The sequence below is a fragment of the Austrofundulus limnaeus genome, unplaced genomic scaffold, assembly GCF_001266775.1.
Source record: "Austrofundulus limnaeus strain Quisiro unplaced genomic scaffold, Austrofundulus_limnaeus-1.0 Scaffold254, whole genome shotgun sequence".
In the NCBI taxonomy this organism is placed as follows: Eukaryota; Metazoa; Chordata; class Actinopteri; order Cyprinodontiformes; family Rivulidae; genus Austrofundulus; species Austrofundulus limnaeus.
Genome location: NW_013952656.1, coordinates 490,825 through 514,591, shown reverse-complemented (window position 1 = coordinate 514,591; position 23,767 = coordinate 490,825). Strand labels below are relative to the sequence as shown.

The following is a 23,767-nucleotide window of genomic DNA, read 5'->3' as shown; positions in this document are numbered from 1 at the left end:
GTGTGTGTGTGTGTGTGTGTGTGTGTGTGTGTGTGTGTGTGTGTGTAGTTTTGTGGTATGATGTTTGTAAAAGCTGAAAGAAGTAGAACTTTTTCAGGAAAGTTGAAAAGGAAAGTGTGCTTCTCTTAGTTATTTTTACTGAAATGAAACTGAACAATGGACATTTTCTATGAAATGCATCAGGAGGAACTTTTGAAACTGGAGCATTTCCATGAAAGCGTGAGGAATCCCATTTCAGCAAAATGATCCAGCCAGATTGTCAGTCTTAAAGATGTCAACAAGGGCCAGTCTATCCAGGAGCTCTACTATACAGATCTCTAATATGATTTCTTAGATGCCAAGTAAAAGCAAAAGTAAAATTACACCCACAGACTGAAAGAACACATTGAGGCAATCACTGGACATATTACAGCAACTCAGAAGAGGTATTTCCATTTCAGGCAGTTTGAACAGTTTGAATTTATTTACTTAACATTTCCAGAAAGCAGTGAAGTAATTGTTGGCAAAAATTAAACACTGAGAAGAAACAGAAGGTGAGAGGACACCAGAAAAGATCAACAGCAGTATAAAATACGAAAATTTTAAAGAATCAGATACATGAATAAATGAGGAAAACTATATTTTACGTGACACAGTTTGAACCTGATAACATTGTATTTTGATGTTGCTACATTCTCAGCACAAAACTAGCCTATTGACAAGCTAAAGTAACATTTGTTGGGTAGCGATTAGCTTTTGTCTATGTTAAAACTACATAGCCACAGCCAGTTAACTTGGATATCTGGGATACCAGAGCAATTCATGGAGAGCGGGCATTAACTATTTTGAAGTGTCATTACCTGATCCATAGATTGATCAGTTCATTTCCAAATTGATTTTACTTGATTCCTAAATTTAAGCCTCTGTCCAGTATGTGTTACACATGCACATACAATGACAAACGATGGCCACGCGCCAATTTTCCACTCCTGTTTTGTATGGGTATTGAAAAACCTAGTGTTGTGGAAAAAAATCTGTTGTCTATCACTGTGTTTATCAGTCTTTGAAAAAGGCCTTTAATACGTGGTATGCAACATCTACAAAACACAGGATAGACAGGGCTACTACCAAAGACAGTAAGAGAGATTAATTTAACATACTTCACTTGTCAAACATAGGGTCAAAAATGTTACTAATACCAGAGTTTTCTGGCAGTACTGGAATACAAACATTTTAAACCTCTGCCCTTTTCGCCAAATAGCATGTTCAGAGTTATTCTATTTTGCCAAGCCATGAGAGAGGTAGGTCCTAATTCTGAGTTCTGAGATGACTTCTACTAAAGTTCAGAGTAACAATGGTTAAAATTAATATCAATGTCTGTGGTTGACCCTCCCACATGCCAGGGGAAATATGGTGTGTCTGTATGTCAGTAGGTGACACGAGAAAGTAAATCTGCACCGTTGTGGTAGTAGAGTACTTAAAGTGCCTGTGACATGCATATCCATGAAATATAAAAAGTCAAAGAAAATATACAGTATTTATATTGAAGGAACTTGGCATAAAACACATCATTTTACCCTTTATGTCACATAATTGGCATATTTTCTTTTAAATTTGGCTCAGCTAAAGTGAAACAGAAAGTGACATCAAAGGGGAACTCTTTGAGAAAGAAAACATCCTAGTTTTTGTTTATTTAAACAATATTATTTGAACTATGACTCTTTCACATCTCTCTATGATAGGGATTAAAATAATCTAAAGAAACATCAGATTCTTCTCTACAGTCTTTGTTGTCAGCTATTTTAGCAACGTTCTGTTCACATTCAGATGTCCCCCTTTGACATCACTTCCTGTTATTTCACATGCAAATATCTCAACAAATGTTCATCTCAGTGACATTAAATATTTTTTTACAATATGTTATCAATGTTATTTTTCCAAAAATACATAAATATTTATTACAAAAATTTGATGTCACAGGCACTTCAGCTTCCCATATTCGTGGCCATGTGTGAATTTCACACAGTGGGAGAAGAAATGAAAACATTTCCTGTATTGGGGAGAATGGGGTTAAAACTGTTAAATATTTTACAGTGAGATTAAGCATCTTCTGTTGTATTGCATTATAATGAAGACAGCAAGCTGCAGGGAGATGTCCATAAGCAAAACAAATGACACGGCATGAGGAACAAGGAGAGTCTGAAGGCCGCCATATAGCCATATCCCCAAGCTCCTGGGAAACCCCTTCTGCTGCGGTAAACGTGACCGCACAGGGTTTCTGCCCACTGGAGTCTGAAGGGGTGGAAGACTCAAAGCTGCAAATAAAATGAATATTTTTGTGTGACAGCTCTAAGACAAACAAATTTGAAGCAAGGTTTTTGAAAAAAAATCTGGAAGATTTTTACTATACATCTGTTTGCATGCAGATTTGGGAAAAAATTTGTGTAATTTATGGACAGTCCATACAACTTCACATGTGCACAGGGTACATCTTTCCGGACGGCAATGCCTGCAGCTTCTTATTGAGAGGAAAATGAGCCTCCCCATTCAAATGGAGCCAGCTAAACCATTTGTTGTGTGTGAAAGATAGAGGTGAAAATCATTTTGAACATGCTATGAGAGGGTGAAAATAAAATGATCCACTGTTCTTCCCAAGACTATATAGCCTCACATTTTTTGACCCAGAGTCTCAAGTCTTGCCAATTGCCTAACAGATTTTGGGGAGAAACATGTGTAACAGCTTTATGAATGTCATACAACGTGTTTAGAGTGGGAGCCAGCCTTACTGAGAGGGCAATGGTCAGACCAAAAAAGGAAATCATACACAAGTTTTTCTCAAACACAATGCCATGTTTGCTCATAGAGTTCATTCGGGTCTACAGTGATACAATGCAGATCCTCTGGTGACATGAAGGTTATGTGACTGAAACTAGATCATGATCTTTGTGAATTAGATATGCAGTATCTGAAATTTGGAGCTTCCACTTGTAAGCATGCAGTGGCTATGCCTCCAGCAAGAAATCCCTTCTCAAGAGCCGAGGTTCTCTAGACCCTCTGTGTGAAGCAAAGTGTAGAAAAAGGGGCTGTTTTTTACCAGGCTAGTCCAGGAGAGAAACCCAGACACTCCTCTTCCCAGCAACACTATCCAGCTAGTCCTAGAGGATGCCGAGGCATTCTCAGGCCAGAGAGGATACTTAATTCCTCAAGCGAGTCCTGGGTCTTCCCCAGGGCCTGATACAAATGGGACATGCCTGAAACCCCTCTAAAGGGAGACAACCAAGAGGCATCCTCATCAGATGCCCGAACCACCTCAACTGATTCTGTTTGATGTGGAGGAGCAGCAGCTCTGCTCTGACCTTCTCCCAGATGATGGAGCTAATAACTCTATCTCTAAGGTTGAGCTTGGCTACCTTACGGAGGAAGCTCATTTTGTCTGCTTGTAACTGGGATCATGTTCTTTAGGTCATGATCCACACCTCATGACCCTATATCGTCATGTGGTCTGGATTTTGACTGAAAGAGTGTTGAAATGTAAACAGACCAATAAACTGAGAGCTCTGTCGTTCAATTCAGCTCTTTCTTCACCACGACCAACCAAAACAACACCCTCATTACCTTTGGACAAGGCCCCATTCTGTTGATCCATCTCCCACTCCATCCTACCATCACTCTTGAACAAGACACCCAGACACTTAAACTCCTCCACTTGAGGTAGAGACTCTCCACCCGACCTGGAGGGTGCATTTCATCTTTTTCCGGTTGAGCACCATGGCCTCAGATTAGAGAAACTGATTCTCATCACAGCTGCTTCACACTCAGCTGCGAACCACCCCAGTCACATACATAATTTTCATAAAACAGAGATGGGACCCTGTGGTTCCCAAAGCAGACACCTTCCTCTCCACAACTACACCATGAGATCCTGTCCGTAAACATTATAAGCAGGATCTGAGACAAGGGGCATTCATTCTTTCTTCAACTTGGCTTTGTCTTGCTATGGATCAGTTTCACCTGGACTTTGAAAAGCAATGCTTCGTGGGGTCTCAGCAATGGTTAAGGACCCAGGTGGTCAGTACTTCCGTCTTTGGGGTCAAGGTTTCAGAGGCTGGAAAATTCTATCCCAGCACGAACAGCCACTGGCCACCCCATTCCCAACAGCCACTCGAGGCACACAGCTCACATTGCCAATGTGTCATGGAAAAAATAATTTCCAATGTTGTCTGTCAGTTGGATAGGCTTCGTCCTGAATAAAACCTCTGCAGAGGGAGACAGAACACCCACACACAAGATGCTGTAATTGATCTCTGGTTTATTTTTAGAAACACAGGGCTTCTTTTCTCCAACATCAACAGTTGCACAATAAATAGTTCCCCAACATCCTCTGTTTAGGTCTTTTTTTAAAGCAGATGTGCGTCATAAACAAGTCTATTGTTTTAGGGGCAAATGTCTCAAGCATAACATGTCAGTAAACATAAGAATCTTGAGGCATATATTATATTTTGCACATGCACTACTTTTCCCCCAACCATTGTCTATGATAAATAGATAGTAGCCCTTAAAAGTCCTATTTGAAAACAAAAATGGCATACAGCAACTAAGCCATAAACATTTTCAAGTAGTTTTATAGTCATCCATACTCATTTTCATTTATTTAGAGAATTTTTTTATATATTTGAAAGTATGTTTCAGTTATCATTTTTATATCCATCCACCCTTTTATCTGTGATTTATTGTAATCTCTAAAGAAATTTATAGATTAAAATAAAAATTTATAAATTTGTAATTTACTTCCCTTACTCAACAGCTAGTGAAGAAGATGAGATTAAAATTTGGATTTTATTTTAGAATTAGATCATGTCTATTTTTTGAGGATAGACAATGACTGGTTAAGGCAACGTTAATGTGTGTACTGGACTATGGGGGTATTTTATTCATGCATGCTTCCCTTAAATTTATTTATTTGCTGGATTCTGTTTATCATGGAGCTCTAAGATTTATAACAGTTTTAAAAGCCTTTACACATCACTGCACATCATACAAACGGGTTGGATAGATTGCCATGGACACTCGGAGACTTCGTCATTGGCATATTTTTATTTATAAGGCCATATTAGGATATCTTCCATCATATTTGTTGGCCTATATAAATAGAAAGTCCACTGGAGGATATTCTTTTTGTTGTGAGAATTTATTTTTACTTTCTGACTGACTTGTCTAAAGTTCAAACTAAACTTGGAAAGAAATATTTTCAATTTTCTGCTCCATCTTCTTGGAACCAGTTGCAGAGATACATGAACCTAAATGTGCTGTCATCACTAAATGTTTTTATGGCTGTTCTTACTGATTTTTGGAAGGTATAATCTTTCTGTAAACTGAGGAAACCTTTACTTAACCTATCTATGATGGTGTAAACTTTTTCTGTTTTTGCTGTGAACTCTGTAACCTCTGTGTACTGCTGCCAGTCTTGGCCAGGATTCCAGTGCAAAATAGATCCTTAATTTCAGTGGGATTTTCCTGGTGAAATAAAGGTCTAATAATAAAAAAATAATAATCTAAAAATAAAAAATTAATACAAATTTTAATTGTAACTAGCCCAGCATTCAATGGGTTTAGAGGCAGCAAACACCTTTGACAGATAATCAGTCCATGACAGAGCCAATATAGACACACTAGGAGTAATGCCAATATACAGTATAGCTCCACAAAATGCCAGCTTTAGATTTTTTTTTGCCACGGTTGTTGAATAAACTCAAATACATGTGTCTCGATGTCAGGCGCTGATGTCATAGAGTTGTGCAGTGCAATACAGCAATCGTCTCTTGGTACATCTTGTCTTGGGTCAAATCTTCATAATGTGTATGAGTGCCCTCATGCACCCATTGGTTCCAACACTGGGCTGATGTAAATTTGTAAGCCTCACATCCTGGGCAGTTCCTTGATATAGTCACCAAGCCTCATTCAAACCCACAATGTGTTTCTTTACGAACTTCACTGAGTTCAGGTAACTCTGCTTAATATATCTACGTTTGGTGAAGTTTACTCACAGTTTAGAATAACTTCTACTTGTCTTGTGAGATCATCACTTATGCCCACTGGTGCTAATTCTTTGCAAATTAAACTAAAATTTTATTTATTCGTTTTTGGTCAGCATCTTTGGATCTATTTTAGTCCTACCTTACCTTTTTATGAGTGTTTCTTGTTTTTCTTTTATTTGATGTATTTGATTGCAGGGTTTCCCCTAGGATTTTATTTTAACCGTGGTGGTGGCCTCTTGTGTGTGTGTGTGTGTGTGTGTGGGGGGGGGTGTTAACAGGTTGACAAAATCTGGTTTTCCGCAAAACATTTTGGTTGTCCAAAAAAATCTCAATAAAAATGTAATTTAATAGGTAAGCGATATTGTTCTGTATACAAAGTTTACTATATGCAAATGTTCTCAGTCAGCCAGGTTGACAGTTTCATGAGCTACTTGAATAAAACTTCCTCCTCCTTCTCATCCTCTTCTTTGAAATAGAGACCAAAAATCAACATCCAACATCCAATGTGCTTCCAATAACATCCAATAAGCTTTCTACGCACAGATCAAACATTTTCATTTAAATAGGAGTATGCTGTGTACATGACCTCATAAAAGTTACAATTTAGTGTTTTTAGGACTGAAGACTTTCTGAGGAAAGAGGTTTTTAAACATCTCTTCTATCATTTTAGTGTTTTCAACTGAGGAGCTTTGATATATGCACAGGAAGGTCTCTGCACAGAAAAGAAAACAATTTATTTTTCCTGTTTTCTTTTAACCAAACTGACAAGTTTCTCCACTAAAATTTGTGTGTAATTTAAAGGCATTGAAACACCTGGTTAAATTTAGAAGATATTCATGATTAACTACAAGCACCTGAAGCTGACTCAGAAAACAGTGATTTTAGAAAAAAATGAAAGTCAAAAGTAGACACTTCTTTAAAAGACACCCCCCACCCACCCCACACAGCTGCGGTCCGCTTGCAACCCCACCCCACTCCCGTATGACTAATACTGATTTTTTTGTGCACATTACAGATTTTTGATGCTCATTATACAAGTTAAACGTCTGAAGGGGTTGACATGTATGGGCTCTTAAGTCCCAGGCAGGTCGGAGCCGCAATGTGCGTGGAGGACTGCAGCAGCTGCAGTCGCTGCCMCTCGCTTTAAAAACAGTCAGGTGATCTGTCACGGTTTTGTTGTGCTCGTGAACACACAGTGTTACAGGGGAAATGCTGCGAGGTCCTTTTAGAAATATAATATATAAATAAAATACAACGTAAACCTCAGTGGAAAATAGTCCAGGAAACGCTGAAGGCTTTCCCGGGAGGTGTTCACCTGAGCTGAGTGAAGCTGACCCCCACCCACCCACAGAGAAAGGAAAAAAAGGCAGCGCTGTCAGTCAGACACCATAACCCGCCCTGCTCTGTTCTGATTGGGTAAAACTTTGACTGTGGTTCTCTTTATTGAATGAAAGAACAGTCAGTTTATTCCCTAGGTGGCTTTAACAAGTTTTTTTTCTCCCATTTATTTTTACAATGACGAACACCCGTGGCGTAAAACTTTAATCTAGGTCTTTTTTCTTGGTTGTCCACCAGACAACCTGTAGGTGGGATCTGGTTGTCCGAAACGAAAATAGGTTGTCTCGGACAACCTAAACAATGGTTGTGTCAACCCCTGTTTTATGTTGACTAAAAAAATAATAATAATAATTCTGAAGCTGTGGCAGCTTATATTTTGCCGTGGCAGAGCTTCACAATCAGTTACATCTAGGGGAAACCCTGGATTGTAGTTTAATATTTGTCGTTTTGAATTTTACAATGTTTGTGTGCTGCTGCCATTCTTGGCCAGGTCTGTTTTGAAAAAGAGATTTTTAATTTCAATGAGATCTACCTGAATAAATAAAAGTTAAATTAAAAAAAAATATGTGAATAAAATCCCCTCTGAGTGGTTAATTTTTTCTTGTTAATGATTGCAAGAGTGAATTCTTTGTATAAATAACTAGAAAAGTTTTGTCAAACAGGTCAAGGCGTTTGAGGAACGCAAGTGAAATAATATGTTGACAGTTTTTATTTGGCATTCTGAAAATATAATATTTTGTTCACAAACAAAGCTAACAACATAATCATTCTGTCTTGTGCAGAATGAAGGCATTAGTAAAAGCCCTAACAACAATACTGGGGATCTCTGGTTCAAAAAGACTAATAAATAAAATAATGTGTTTGTCTTCAACAGTTCAGGCTGGGCTGCGTCGTTCTGACGGCTGTCACGGAGCCGGTGGAGGCAGTGAGGGAGGTTCTGATTCACAGTTTACAACGAGGAAACACTCTGCACACGACAAACCACAAATTGAGAGAGGAGAACCGAAGGCTATGCCAAGAACACCAACGCATTGCTGCAAAGTAAGAACACACACAAAAAGGCAAATTACAGTGACTATAAAAACAATTTACCCCTTGGATGTTTTATGTATTTATATTACTATAATGAATCAATCTGTCAGTGTGCCCCAGGGCAGCTGTGGCTGCAATGTAGCTTACCACCATCAGTGTGTGAATGTGTGTATGAATGGGTGAATGACTGAAGTGTGAAGCACTTTGGAGTGATTATCACCAATTGTTCACAGAGGGCTGAGTCATACTCGCAATAACAGCCAGAAGGGGACAACTGGACATGGAGGCCTCCACTTCTGATTAATGATGGATGGGTTTTCTTCATAAACAGCTTCCATTCTCTCTCAAACCAACGTTCTTTTCTATCAAGGTTGAGAACATCTTCATCTCTGAAAGTGACCACTGGCCAGATGAGTGTAATTAGGGCACTAACGGTCATCAGGCCTATGGTGGTGATGGTCCTCTATGAACAATAGAGTTAATCAGGGCACTCACAATCTATTGTTAGGCCGAGGGTCATCTTTTGCATGTGAACAAACAGTTTTAATTGTCATTGTTAAACTAGTTTATCCACCATGTGGAAACATTGCTTATAAGACTGAGCTTAACTCCACAAACCAAAGAAGTCTCTTGGAGAAGAGACAAAACATTCTCTTAAAGAAGAACCAGTCCAGAGGACCCACATAACCTTTTTTTTCTACATGGATTTCTGAGATGCATGACGACATGAAGAGGGAGCCACTATTGAAGAAATCTTGGATTAAATTTTGACAAGGGCCAATTGCTAGTGGAATCTTTCACAAGCTGTTTGACAGACTCTACAAATTTGCAAAAATAAAATAAATATTTTAGATACTTTCTTTTCTAAAGAAGCAAAGTCAGTATTCTTTTAGTACTTGAAAACAAAAGCTAGATGTTCATCTATTTTAAGTCTGCTATCATCACCGCCATTTTATTCTGTGGGTGTCTTTTTTCATTCATCAATGCTTTCTTTCTGAGGATGTACCAAACTAGATTTCGCCACTCCTAACGCTGTAGCAATTTGTATTTTTTCTTCTTTTTCGGTTAAGCTTGTTTCATCTGCATTGAGAGTTCCTTTGACCACATGTTTTCTTCACAGCAAAATCTTCCAAAAAGCACAACACCTTGAATTAAATTCCAGGCCTTTTATCTGCTTAATTGAAAATGTTATAACAAAGGAATTGCCCCCACCTGCCCATGAAATAGCTTTTGAATCAGTTGTCCAATTACTTTTGGTCCCTTTAACAGCAGGGTTGGCATATGATGTCAGGGTCATGGGGGTTACTGGTGCCCATAACCAGCAGTCACTGTTCGAGGGGTGGGGTACACCTGGGACAGGTTGAAAGTCCATCACAGGGCCACATAAAGACAAATGTGACAAATACCATTCACCCTGTCACTCTCACCTCTGGACAATTTGAAGTTACCAATTAAACTAACATTAATGTTTTTGGTTTGTGGGAAGAAACTGGAGTCCTTCAACTACAATCACCATAGAATAAAGTTTACTTGTCATGCTTCCTCTTCTTGTTACATATTGAAGATGAAAATGTCGACATTTCCAGTTGACTTTGAATGATTTTTTTCTGTTTTTTTCCTTGTTTCTTTATAAGACAAACAAATACAGCTCTCAGAACTATGAACGACACTGTGTTAGTAACAAAATACCTTCCAAAGTTCAAATTTATTTTTCAGTGAACAAAAAAAAAAAGGAAAAAAAAAAACAGCTGACGTGAATGAATGTGTGAATGTGTTTGTGTGTGTACTTGTTTTTATTACAGTGGGGAGAACAAGTATTTGATACACTGTTGATTTTTCACGTTTTCCCACTTGCAAAGCTTGTAGATGACTGTAATTTTTATCATAGGTACTCTTCAACTGTGAGTGATGGAATCTAAAACAAAAATCTAGAAAAATACAATGTATGATTTTTAAATAATTAATTTCCATTTTATTGTGTGAAATAAGTATTTGATACACCAGAAAAATGAAACWTAATATTTGGTACAGAAACTTTTGTTTGCAATTACAGAGATCAGACGTTTCCTGTAGTTCTTGACCAGGTTTGCACACACTGCAGCAGGGATTTTGGCCCACTCCTCCATACAGATCTCCTCCAGAGCCTTCAGGTTTCGGGGCTGTCGCTGGGCCACACGGACTTTAAGCTCCCTCCAAAGATTTTCTATTGGATTCAGGTCTGGAGACTGGCAAGGCCACTCCAGGACCTTAAGATGTTTCCTACAGAGCCACTCTTTAGTTGCCCTGGCTGTGTGTTTTGGGTCGTTATCATGCTGGAAGACCCAGCCACGACCCATTTTCAGTGCTCTTACTGAGGGAAGGAGGTTGTTGGCCAAAATTTCACGATACATGGCCCCATCCATCCTTCCCACAATATGGTGCAGTCGTCCTGTCCCCTTTGCAGAAAAGCATCCCCAAAGAATGATGTTTCCACCGCCATGCTTCACGGTTGGGATGGTGTTCTTGGGGTTGTACTCATCATTCTTCTTCCTCCAAACATGACGAGTGGAGTTTAAACCAAAAAAGTTCTATTTTTGTCTCATCAGACCACATGACCTTCTCCCATTCCTCCTCTGGATCATTCAGATGGTCATTTACAAACATCAGACGGGCTTTGACATGCGTTGGCTTGAGGAAGGGCACCTTGCGTGCACTGCAGGATTTTAATCCTTGACGGCGTAGAGTGTTATTAATTGTTTTCTTTGAGACTGTGGTCCCACCTCTATTCAGGTCATTGACCAGGTCCTGCCGTGTAGTTCTGGGCTCATTCCTCACCTTCCTCAAGATCAATGATGCTCCACGAGGTGAGATCTTGCATGGYRVCCCAGACCGAGGGAGATTTTCCGTTATTTTGTATTTCTTCCATTTTCTAATAATTGCACCAACTGTTGTTGCCTTCTCACCAAGCTGCTTGCCTATTGTCCTGTAGCCCATCCCAGCCTTGTGCAGGTCTACAATTTTATCCCTGATCTCCTTACACAGCTCTCTGGTCTTGGGCATTGTGGAGATGCTGGAGTCTGATTGATTGAGTGTGTGGACAGGTGTCTTTTATACAGGTAATGAGTTCAAACAGGTACAGTTAATACAGATAATGAGTGGAGAACAGGAGGGCTTCTTAAAGAAGAACATGTCTGTGAGAGCCAAAATTCTTACCGGTTGATAGATGATCAAATACTTATTTCACACAATAAAATGGAAATTAGTTATTTAAAAATCATACATTGTATTTTTCTGGATTTTTGTTTTAGATTCCATCACTCACAGTTGAAGAGTACCTACGATAAAAATTACAGTCTTCTACAAGCTTTGCAAGTGGGAAAACCTGAAAAATCAACAGCGTATCAAATACTTGTTCTCCCCACTTTACCTTTTTTTAGGACCATTTCTGGTATACACACCTACCTTGTTAGAACCAGTAGTCCTAATGGGGACCAAAGACCGGTCCTAATATGGTGAAACTCCATTTGTGGGTCAGGGGATTGGTTTAGGACTAAGGTGGTGATTGAGTTTAGTTAGTTTTAGGGTCAGGTGGGTACCTTTGAGGTTAGTTTAGGGTAAATTGGTCAGGGTTAGGCTGTAGAAATTACTGGAAATGAATGGAAGTCACTGATTGGTCCCAATAAGGATAGAAATACAAATGTGTGTGTGTGTATTTCAGGTTGAAGCATTACATTGAAGGCAAAGAGACCCTGGAAGCAGAGCTCTATTCTCGTTTTGTCCTGGTCCTCAATGAGAAGAAAGCAAAGATCCGCAGTCTGCAGGAAACTCTCACAACCCTGCAGGAAACAAGGTACTTTGTTCATACAGTATCTTTTGGTTTTATGGATTTACAGTAACCTCCCAAACCTAACATTCTGAAATGCTGAAGCGTTTTGAAGTGGTTCAAGTAGAATTTCATCAGACATTTTCTTAAAGGTAACAACTGAAAAGGAGCTTTAGATGCTTAATTGACATCTTTGATTTACAGCAGTCTTCTAAGTAGTGGTTCCCAACCCTGGTCTTTGAGGCCCCCTATCCTTAATACTTTAGATGTTTCCCTGCTTTGACACACCTGATTTGTATGAATAACAAGCTTGTGAAGACACGCTGAAGAGCAGGGAAACGTCTAAAACATGCAGGATAGTGTGCCTCTAAGACCAGGGTTGGGAACCACTGCTCTAACTCATCAGATTCTTTTTGTTGAAATTGTTGTTGTATTCAGGTGTGGTTTCTCCTCTAGGAGTTCTGACGGACAGAAGAACAGAAAGTCTGTAAAGTCAGACCAAGCAGCCGGTCTGGAGGATGAGGCTGAGCAGGATGAATACGGAGGCAGCACAGATGAAGAGCCAGAGGAAGTGCAGCAGTCAACAGCTGCTTCTAATGAATCATTTCAGGGTGAGATTGTTCACACCGAGTGCCTTCACAGTCTTCCAAAAACACACTGGAATAATACAAATAGATTAAAAAAAATCATTGAGACAAATTGTAGGCTGTCAGTTTTGTATTTAAATAGTTGACTTTTTAATTTTAAGAGTGAAATAAATACTTCAAAATGAATTGTATTTCTGCCACCTAGTACTCAGCAGGTATAGTTTTGTACAAAGCAGTTACTATTTTGTACTCAGGGGTTGAGTACATTCAATTTTTTTTACTTTTTTATTATATGACCAGGCAAATCTTACTGAGAAAACACATCTGCAAGGGAGGCCTGGGCCTGAAGGCAGCCTAACATGCATGTTGTTGAATTGAAACCACTCTGGCGCAAAACAGTTTTCATTTTGTAGGGATGATATTACCATATAAACAACCCTACATGCCCTTATACACATATCAGTATGGGCACAAGTCCTCTAGAAGCTGCTCTTTATTTTAGCAGCATCTTGTTTCCAATGCAGCCTGGGGTCATTTTCATCAGAAATCTTATGTTTCTGCCAAAATAACCATGCAATGTTCAATTGACAGCAATGTAAAGGTTTTAAAAGTAGAGTTTCCAAGAATCACTATGAAAAAAAAAGCTGAAGTTGTTTTGAAATGGCATTGGGGTAGATTTGTTCAAACTGTATTAATGAGCTAATTATGGCTTGTTTAAACAGACGCACTACCGAAGTGGATTCAGCCTTGTTAAAACAACACCAGTCTTCAGAACTTCATATTGTTTCTTGCTGTAAAACCTTTGAGACTGGAGCTGTTTAAAAGATTGCGCAGATCCACTGCGGACCTGGCTGCATTCAGACTAGCAATTTGCTCATCATAAGTTCTGTTTCTCCCAACTTAGACCATTCTCAAAACTTTCTATAGATAAGATATTCCTTTTTCAAAACCTTTCAACGGGTCATTTGTTAGGCAGTGAAGTAGGTCACTCCATGTCATCCAGGGGATGTGTTTTTTCCCATCAAAACTTCATTGATTTAATCTGTTCTGATTGTAAATATGATATATTTTTATTGTGCTACTATGGAAACTCTGTGCATTTGCTCTCTTTTAGAGACACTGCTTTTTTTTAACCCATGGGTTCATGACATCACTGAGGAGTTGCAAAATACACAGAGTGGGGCCTCCTCTGTGAGCCATCATACCAAAGCAACTTTAAATACAAACAGCTACTAAAGTTGACATTACACTTCATCTACCTCCAGACTTTCACTCCCAGTCTGCCTGGGTATGACTCATGTGCCTTCAATATGGGGAAAAATGTGTGGCGTTTATATGTGAAACATAAGTTCCCTTTCATACAGCAGAGAGAAACATGTTTTTGTCCCTCTCTCAGCCGGTAATGTGTCATACGTTTCCATTCGCTAACAGCAAACCAGCAGGTTATGTTCTTCTGATACGTCGAGGCTTTTATGGAGCCTCACATGCTCCTGATGGGTTTGCTTCTCCAAATGATGCGTTGAACTAGGTGGGATTGTTATTTCTGTTGCCATGGCTGTTATGCAGTTAGAGAAAAGGAGGGGAACAGGCATAGTGAGGAGTTTAAGTTTTTATTTAATGTGTAAACAAGTTAGGTTTTTTGTAGTTTCTGTAGAAACAGCTGCCATCCACTGGTGAAATTTACAACAAACCACAAAATAACCAAGTAAATGTGAACAGAACTTCTGAGGTTCCCACACAGAAAACAGCAAAGACATTTCTTTTATTTAGTTTCTTTTGTTTCTGTTTGATCACAGTTCACCTTGGCGACCCGTGACGATTAAAGATTACTAGTTGATGAACTTTGTCACATACCTCTTTCACAAAACACTTCTTCAATATGGTTACAAAGACAAGCTCCACTTTAAGCTGCCTGTAGCACTATGCAGAAAATGTAGCTGGCAGGTCAGACAGACCATTGCACTACTGTGAATCTGGTCTACCCTTTCATTTGTTGACTGTTATGTCTCTTTTACTACCTTGCTCGATCGCTCAGAGATACAACAGCAGCGAGTTGACCAGGTGGATCAGTGTAATTATACACGGGGGAATATACTTTAGATAACCAAATGAGTGAATTGATGAAAATATTTGATCAAATTATTTATAAATGAAGAATGGTGACAGTGAATATTAAACATAAACATGATAAATACATTACTATTTTATTCATATATACTTAAATGTTTGGACAAGTGAATATTAGACCAAGTTTTGGAAAGACTACTGCTTAAGTGGACTGATATGCAGTAGTCTATTTGTTAAATATTGGATAAATCAATAAATTAATATGTATAAAATGATCTAGATAGACACACGTTTTTGTGAATTAAAGGTTGGATAGACTCTGTTCACTTCTAGTCACTGTTTCTGATCTAGTAGATGAACAAATGATAAATGCATACATCAAAATACTACCAAAACTTTCAGTTTTGGCAAGCATCACACTAACGTTTTAGACAGGAAATGCCAACATATGAAAATCTTTTCCTACGCTACGCTAATGATGAAATAAAAAGATCAAGCGAAACCCTCATACATACACACATACATACCATATTGTTTACAAGCAGAATGGATATATATATCTGTGTTTAACGAATGAATAACTTCTCCATATTGTGTCTCTAGCTTATTTATAACTTAGGCTATGTTCACACTGCAGGAAAATGTGACCCAAATCCAATGATTTTGCCCCATGTGACCTATATTACATTTTTTTCTGACAGTCTGATTATGTCAAATCCATTTTTTATTTTCAAATCCAACTCGGGCCTTTTCATTACATGGTACTAAATCAAACACATATTTTATGTTTTTCAAAGCGACCTAAGTTTGAACGCTGATGTCACATTTCATCTGAATTTTACTTCAACGAGGTGGGTGTGAGCAGGTCAATCCAAGTGTTTAGAAGGTCACATTTAAAACACTAGAAGCACTCGGAAAGTGCAAACCTCCACCAAGGCCAGTTTCCCCTATCCTGAAGAATCCTTCAAAAAAATTCCTGGATCCGAATCATGATCCGGATCATCACCAAAATTTAATGGTGTGTTCCTTTGGCCAATATCCACCTGTGGTAAAAAATTTCATGAAAATCCGCCCATAAGTTCTTGAGTAATTGTGTCAACGGACGTATGTACGTACGTATGGATGGACGTGACCGAAAACATAACCTCCTTGGCAGAGGTAATAATGTTAACGTCACCACCAAAAAATTGTAATTCTGCAAAAGATTTTATTTGAGTATTAGGACTTGCAGTGTAAACATAGCCTTATTCAAGTGGATGACAGCAGTTTTGACTAATGCAGAGCTTAGTGTAACATGCCAAACTCATGCATAGCATGTTAAAGCGTTTTGTAACAATTACTAGACATCAAATAAGTGATCTTCAGCACAAGTTGATTGAAACCTTAGTGCAACAGAGCCTTTAGATTTTGAAAGGATTCACTTTAGACAAATACGAAGATGAATTAACTAATGCATGATACTTTAAATATTAGTGGAAAACAGTTCAGAATAATGACTTAGTGGTTAGCACTGATGTCACGCAGCGGAAAGGTCCTGTGTTCCATACTCTGTTAGGATCCAGGGTCTTTCTGTGTGGAGTTTTCATGTTTTTCTTGTGCTTGTATGAATTTTCTGCAGGTTCTCTGGTTTCCTCTCGCATACAAAAACATTCATGTTAGGTTACCTTCAGGCCCAGGCCTCCCTTGCAAAAGAGATTTGTGATTTCAGTGAGATTTGTCTTGGTAAATAAACTTACATTAAAAGACAAATAATATTTGTGTGGACAGTGTTATAATGTCCAAGGCATGGAGCAGTTTTTGGTCTTAAAGTATACCACAATTTTTAAACATCATGGTGTCATAGCCACCAGCCTTTTCCATGTTCTTGTTTCTGTGGTTTGAGCTGTTTTTAGTGACTTTACACAGACAGACAGAGCAGGGATTTCTCAAGCTGTGTGTAGTCTAACAGTCCCCCTCCTCAAATAGTTGTAAGCTGTTAGCTATAAGGAAATCAGGAATGAAATCAGGGGAACCCCCTGAACATGTCTCCACTTGAAACAAAGTTTGCTGTATGGAAAGTCTTCAAGAAAAAGAAAACATAAGCAGCCATGGCTACTAAAGAGGGCAGTTCTTATAGGATTTCTCCTCTATGGCGCAACACCCATTTTTTTAGAATAAGCTATTTTGAACAAAGCTACAAAACAAAGTGTGACTTGCCAAAATAAGCAGCCTTCTGCAGACTGAGTACAGAGGCAAATAAACCAGCTAACTGATTAATGCCATCAGTCTGACAGACTCAATATTACCTCACAAGGTGATGTAACAGAGATTGGTACACAAATGGCTAAAATGAAGAACATAGTGATAGAAATATGAATACTTTATTTAGGCACAGAAAATAGCAACTAAGCCTCATTTTGACAGTTATGGTTTTTAATAATTTCCCTTGTATACAGTATGTGGTTTTGAGCTAAAGTAGTTTCATCAGTTATATAAAACATTATACCAATTTCTAACTAAAAAGCCAAATGTTATATATGCAATGAATGAGGTCTATTTTCTGCTGGAAAATGGTTTTAAACTCATCTACAGACTGAATTTGTTTCTAGTTGTTTTAAAAGCAGAGACTTTGTCATAATGGTTTCCAGAGTCTCTTCGTAAAGAAATTGTTTAATCTAAACTTGATTTTTTTTCAAAGGTGCAGTTTTTGAATACTGATTCAACACATTATTACACTCTCCTCAGTATCTTCTAGTCCAAGCCCTTTGGGAGAAGGTCTACGAGACATCACAGATGTGGCTCCCTGTCGCAAACGCCGCTTTCGCCATCTGGGTGCTCTAGAGCTCACTGTGAAAAAAACAACTCTGGAGACAGCACAGAGGAAGAGGTATGAGTTCAATGTGGTTCACATCTGTGTTGGTGTGTGTTTGGGCTACTTCTGCTTGTTTTGACAATGTGAAAAAGAGTAGTCCCCATAAGTTTGTGATTTTGTCCTTGAACTAGTGGAAACCCTTGCACTGCTCTGTGTAAGACAACTTTGTTTATATAGTTTAATGTGTTCCTTTTTAATTACAAGAGGTTGACTAGTATTACACATTAATTAAGTCCAGGAAATTGTTGGGATTCTGTTTGCATGTTGGATCATATGCTTCTTTCATTTAATAGCAACAGAAACATTATCCATTTTGCTTTTTAAAGCATAGATTTTCATTTTTCTGAAAGCCAATGTGTTGGAAAAAAAAGTTTTACGTCTTGATCATTCTGCATTGAACGACTTTTAGAATAATACGCAAGAATTTGTCTGAAAATGCAAATAAAAGATGAGAAGTTTGGTGTTTATTGACCAAAGTTATAAAGATTTAAATATGTAGTATTTGCAACATGACAGTTATTACAAGTATATTGATTAGGATGAATATAAATACTGTTTTTGATTGTTTATTACATAATGCACCAGATTATTACCCCACCACATACGGTAACAATTGCCACGAAATGTAATAACGTTATTACATAATTTGGCTGCGAATATTGCAAATCCGTTGAAGACTTCTATTACATTTTGCGTCAATTATTACATAATGCAGTTTTAGTGTGAGTTTATTACATTTTGAAGCCTGATTTTATTACATTATTACTTAATGAGTTGTTACAAAATGAGGTCTTACACATTTTTACTGTACATATAATGTAGTAAATGTAAAAAGTTCTACATTACATCTTCCCTATTTGCCGGTTGGATCTTGACTATTTATTTATTTTTTTTTTTTTTTCTCTCAGACCAAAATTCTGCAGGCCAAATTAGTAAAGAGTATTCATGGTGTGTTGTTTTGTGATGTTTCGGTGAGCTGTCCAAGATGCACCCAATGTTGTGTTTGTTGTCCAAAAGAACAAATTTTGCCTAAAAAGCTAAAGTCTTTCTTTGAAATATTTTAAAGAGTTGTTGCAAGAAGCTATGAGTTAATACTCGTGTGAAAGCAGAGGCAGAGTTTCCAAAAACAAAGATTCATATTACTCCCAACTATGTAAAATGTTGACCCTTATTACTTACAGTTTTCACAGACTATCTTTTTATTTGGGATAGCAACTCCTTATTATACAAGAAAATAAATAATAAATCTGTCACCAGATTAGCTTTTTTTCCTTTTTTTTTTTTCCTGAAGACAAATTCTGCTCCAATATCAGGATGACCTGCTGTAGATTAGGAGGTCATTTTCTAACATAAAAAGTCCATCCAGTTTTTTTCTCTTTTGCTTTTCCTCTGTCCTCTCTGTACTTTCTATAAACCCTGGTTTAATAAAAAAATGACAACCATAAAATAAATAAATTAATTAATTAATTAATTAATTAAATAAATAAATAAATAAATAAATAAATAAATAAATAAATAAATAAATAATATCCCATTCAACCTTTTTGAATGACCTCACTCACATGCCATTTCAGAATAAGATAGTCAACTAAACTTAATGTAATTGTTACCTATTTTGAAATTTGTTTTATCTTCTCTAAACATCCCCTTTTTTATCAAATCAGATAAATATTCAGTGCTTTTTCAAAGTTTAATATTAATAGAACACAAGCATAACAATACAATCAAATTTATTTTCCTTGGTTTAATGAAAATTTGATTTAATCAGTAAATTTAACTCTTTTTTGATCCGTAAATGGTTAATTTTGTGTGTCTAAAGGAGTTGTGAACATAAATTGTTGATCCCAAGTCACTGGCCTCAGAGAGACAATTGTGTACCTTTACTGTTGTTTCTATGGTCACGGTATCCACGCTCAGTCAGAGCATCAAACAGCTCTTAAGCTCAGTTGCTGCTCATCCAAAACTCTCTCAGCACTGTTGCACTTGTGCCCAAACCATTTATGTGCCAGCTTCTTTTTGGACATGGTCATTTAGAAAATATTCCAAAGGCATGTCTCAATCTGACTTTGTTTCTATAGTACTCATCCAAAAAGAGCGAATGCACTGTGTTCAGGCTTCTCCAAGTGCCAGTGATTGTAAACTGTGCTGCATGCAGATGGCCATAACTGTCGCCATCTATCCTCAGTTGCTCTCAGTGGTTGGTATTGCCACCGCCGGCGTATTATAAGCCCTGACAGTTAACTGATGACCAGCTGCTGTGGTCTGCCCATCCGATCGCTGCTCTGCTCCGAGCTGTCAAACAGGAGCTGCTGAGATGAAGCCTTCAACTGAGAGGGGTTGTTTTAATGGGGCTTTATGCTTGTTGGCTGTCCTGCACACTAGTCAGCCTCTTCTCTGATACTTCCAGAGATGGGCAGTAATGAAGTAAAGTTTCTTGAGTACAGATTTTTTTAGAATTTGAATACTTTAGAATACTTTACTTGAGTAACATTTTTTTTTACTTCACTGCATTTTAACAATAAAATCATACTTTTTACTCCACCACATTCTCTAAAAGTTTTAGTTACTACCACCTTTTTTGGCTGTGTTTGTGTACACTGAAAGAAAAAAAACTTCAGATCCACTTAAAAATATGATGCAAGATGTTACACCTAATTTTATTAGTTTATCTCAAAATGAATGTATGACTTGGTTGAAATAAAAAATAAGTTAATATCAAACAAAAGCAAAAATTTACATTCATTCAAAGTGAATTTTTTTTGTATTTATCATAAACCACTTTTTTTTCCTTTGTTAGAAATTAACTTTTTCAGTTTCATTGAACCTAATATTTACCATTATATTAATGTATAATGTATATGTATTATATATATAGTTGTAATTTGGAATAACTTAATTAAATTGATGTAATTTTGTTACAACTATTTTTTTACATTATCTCAAGTTACAATTTTATTCAATGTTACAAACTAAAGGGCCAGTGTTATGTGTTTTTCAGGCATATAGTTCAATTATTTACCAAAATAAAGTATCTGTCACCTTCACTTGTTATGAAAATGCTGTTATATATATATGAATCAAAACTAATGTCAGCTGTCTTGAAATTGCCCTTTTGTTTTAGAAACTATTGAAACTTGAATTAAAGAAGAAGAAACAAACAGACAATTTGATGGGTAATTTATTATGTAAAATGTTACATTTCAAAAGGAAGATAAGCCTCCAATTGCATTAAATATATGATTTAAGATGAAAAACTAGACTGAATCAGGGTTTAGAAGAGATTCTTTTAGCCAGTTGATTTTAAAGGTGTTGATAATTTGTCTTTTAATAGAGAATGGTTAAATTTCCAATAACATCTGATACTAGAGCATTTTTGGATAGCAGCTAATTTCAAATTGATCAGTTAAAGATGCATTAAGATGGTTATCATGTAGGGAAGAGGCTGGAATTAGAAATAAGTCATTTCTAGATTTTAGGGAATGATTGTCATTACATCATGTCAATTTTTTACTAGAGTGGTTGAAAAAAATGCCAAGCATCAGTCAAGGAAAGGTTAGAACATAATAATAAGAAGATAAGATTATTTTGTAGGTAAGAATTTTGAAGTAATGTTAAATCTGACTCCATTCTTCTGCAAAAAAAAAAAGATTTTCTTTTAGTTATGTCCCTAGAAATCCCAAGAAGAACAAATAAACATTGTTTTTGTCTTTGCAAATTTGTTTTCACACTTTAACCAGTGGTGCAAAGATAACAGCAATATTATAATTGAAAAGCAACTATTTTATATTTACCAACCTTTCTTTCCATTCTCCTGAAATGTATCAATTCACAAGCTGTAAATCAAGAGAGTATTCCATATCCAGATGACTTTCCTTGTTCACTCTTTTGTGTTGAGCTTAAAGTTCAATCTGTAGACTCTGCATGCCAATGTCTTCATTTTTTATCTCAATGAAAACTTTGTGTAGTGCACCAAAGATGTGTTTCAATTCATAAGATAGCTGAGTTTTAGGGCATAGATCAGACCAAATAGCATGTGATGTACCAAGTGATGGCAGTTCATTGAGGACACCCACACCTTCAAAAGTGCTGCCGGCATCACATGTTTGATAAAGAGGGTCCTCCTTCTAACTGATGGCAAACACTGCCATGGTTCACCTTTCCAGCTCTTGTTCTGCTTCATCGTTTTTGACTAACCTGAAGAAAGACAAGGCCCGTTGATATCTGATGTTAGAATACAAAAATCTAAACAAAGAAATCATAACCAGTTTAAAAATAATACACAAAAAGCTGTTGTCAATTTCTTTGGTATAGAAAACAAAAGTCTACAATAAACAGCAACACAAAAATATATTTTAGTGTATACTAAGACTATAGTCTGAGATTGCGTGTGAGCTACTTACCAGATATTCCTTGAAGAGTTTGTTCACAACTTCAAGAAAAACAATAAGGGCCTTCAGGAGACTCATTTCACATTTACCTGAAGGCTATGTATTTGAGATCACAAAACTTTGTATTTTTGGAACTTAGCTGAAATAATGATTACACACATCAACACACGAAAGTCAACTTAATAGCATTCTACAAATGTTTGTAGCAAACCAGCTAGGAGTCTTAGTGGAGGAGTTCAATCTTCAGAAGTTAGTATAAGAGTTCCTATTTGTAAGATATAAACCAAATTTAGTCAAACCATGTGACCTGATCATGAACTTTGGTTATGTCCCGAGTCTTCTCTCCGGCAGCTCTTTCCTTGTTGTGTTTGTCCAAGAAAGCTATAAATCCTTGAAGGAGACAAGTTGTTGTTCTCATGAATCCTGCAGATCTGTAAAAAAGCAAAAGAGAAGAATAAGGATTTTACATGACACATAGTACAGCTATGGGATGCATGTTGGCAGTAAGACATACACAATGAGTTGGTTTGACTAATTTTTCTACCACGTTTGTTAATTACAGGACATCAATCAGTGGTTAGACACAATTAAAGGCTGTCCAACCGACCACTAATTAAAAATATCCACATAAAATACATTTTTACTTTAAAACCGTACAGTTTCACATTCTTACCTTTATTGTTGCATCTTTCTGTCCAAGGGTGGAAAGAGGTCATTTTCAAAAGAGTGGTTGAGAAAATGGTTGACTCCAAAAACTTCTTGGAGCCAGCAGCTTTAACTTAAGTAATAATTTGACAGTGCTACTTTTACTTTTATTGAATAGTTGACCAGGAGGATGAGTATTTTGACTCAAGTAAGGAAACTGAGTACTTTGACCACCCCTGGTTACATATGTTTTTCTGTATGCAGGTCATCCTTAGAGAGGAAGAAGAGAAAGAAGTAGAAAGCTCAGTTACTGAAAGAGGCAGAGGAAGACTAAACAAGGGCAGAGGAACACAAGAACTAGGAATGACTAACTCAAGGCATTGCAACATGTGGGGGGAATTTTTTCTGCAACTGTGGAGTCACATTTTTACAATGAGTCAACTGGTGCTGCGTTTGAACTGACTTGGGAACTTTTACTCTTCTATTTGACAAAGTATATTGAAATTTTACCTCTTACTGTCAAAATGCCTTAAGAAACAGATAAAACTGAAATCTTCTGTTCATTTATTCTTTAAAGAGTCTTTTGATGAGATATATTAAGAATTTTCCACCTGCATGCATCTTTTGATCAGGAGAAGAGTGAATGTAAGCATGGCAACAATTGTTGCTGCTAGTATACAGTAACATAGAGCTATGCTAGCTGTCAAAGTTTGGCTGTTTATTTTATTTATCTTATAGGGTTTTTTTCCATTCAGCTTAAAACCATCAGATGTTTTAGATCTTTAAGACCTGAAAGAACCACAAAATGATGTGTGTTACATCAGGGGGTCCCAAATTTCCCATGTCATAGCACCCCAAAGAGCATAAGCGTTTGGCTGGGGACCCCCTATGGCCTGCAAACCTACAAACAATGCTACAAAATAGGTAAAATGTTAAAATGTTTTAAGTCACTTTTTATAAGTATTATATTTCTTTAACATTAAAATTTTATTAACTAAAATACAGTATGTTAAACACTATTATAATTCCACTGAATAACCAGC

The 23,767-nt window shown here is 37.1% G+C and overlaps 1 protein-coding gene across 3 annotated transcripts in view; it reads left to right on the top strand.

Annotated features, from left to right (window-relative positions):
* xrcc4 (X-ray repair complementing defective repair in Chinese hamster cells 4) overlaps window positions 1-23,767 on the top strand; it is a 52,452-nt gene that overhangs the window by 17,221 nt on the left and 11,464 nt on the right. For 2 of the 3 annotated variants that reach the window (XM_014020506.1, XM_014020504.1), the window contains exons 4-7: window positions 8,227-8,393; window positions 12,082-12,213; window positions 12,643-12,797; window positions 17,565-17,706. In XM_014020506.1, the coding sequence (XP_013875960.1) occupies window positions 8,227-8,393; window positions 12,082-12,213; window positions 12,643-12,797; window positions 17,565-17,706 (596 nt within the window). Of the gene's footprint in view, window positions 1-8,226; window positions 8,394-12,081; window positions 12,214-12,642; window positions 12,798-17,564; window positions 17,707-22,988; window positions 23,186-23,767 lie in introns of those variants that run through there. The other variant, XM_014020507.1, reaches the window with a different exon arrangement.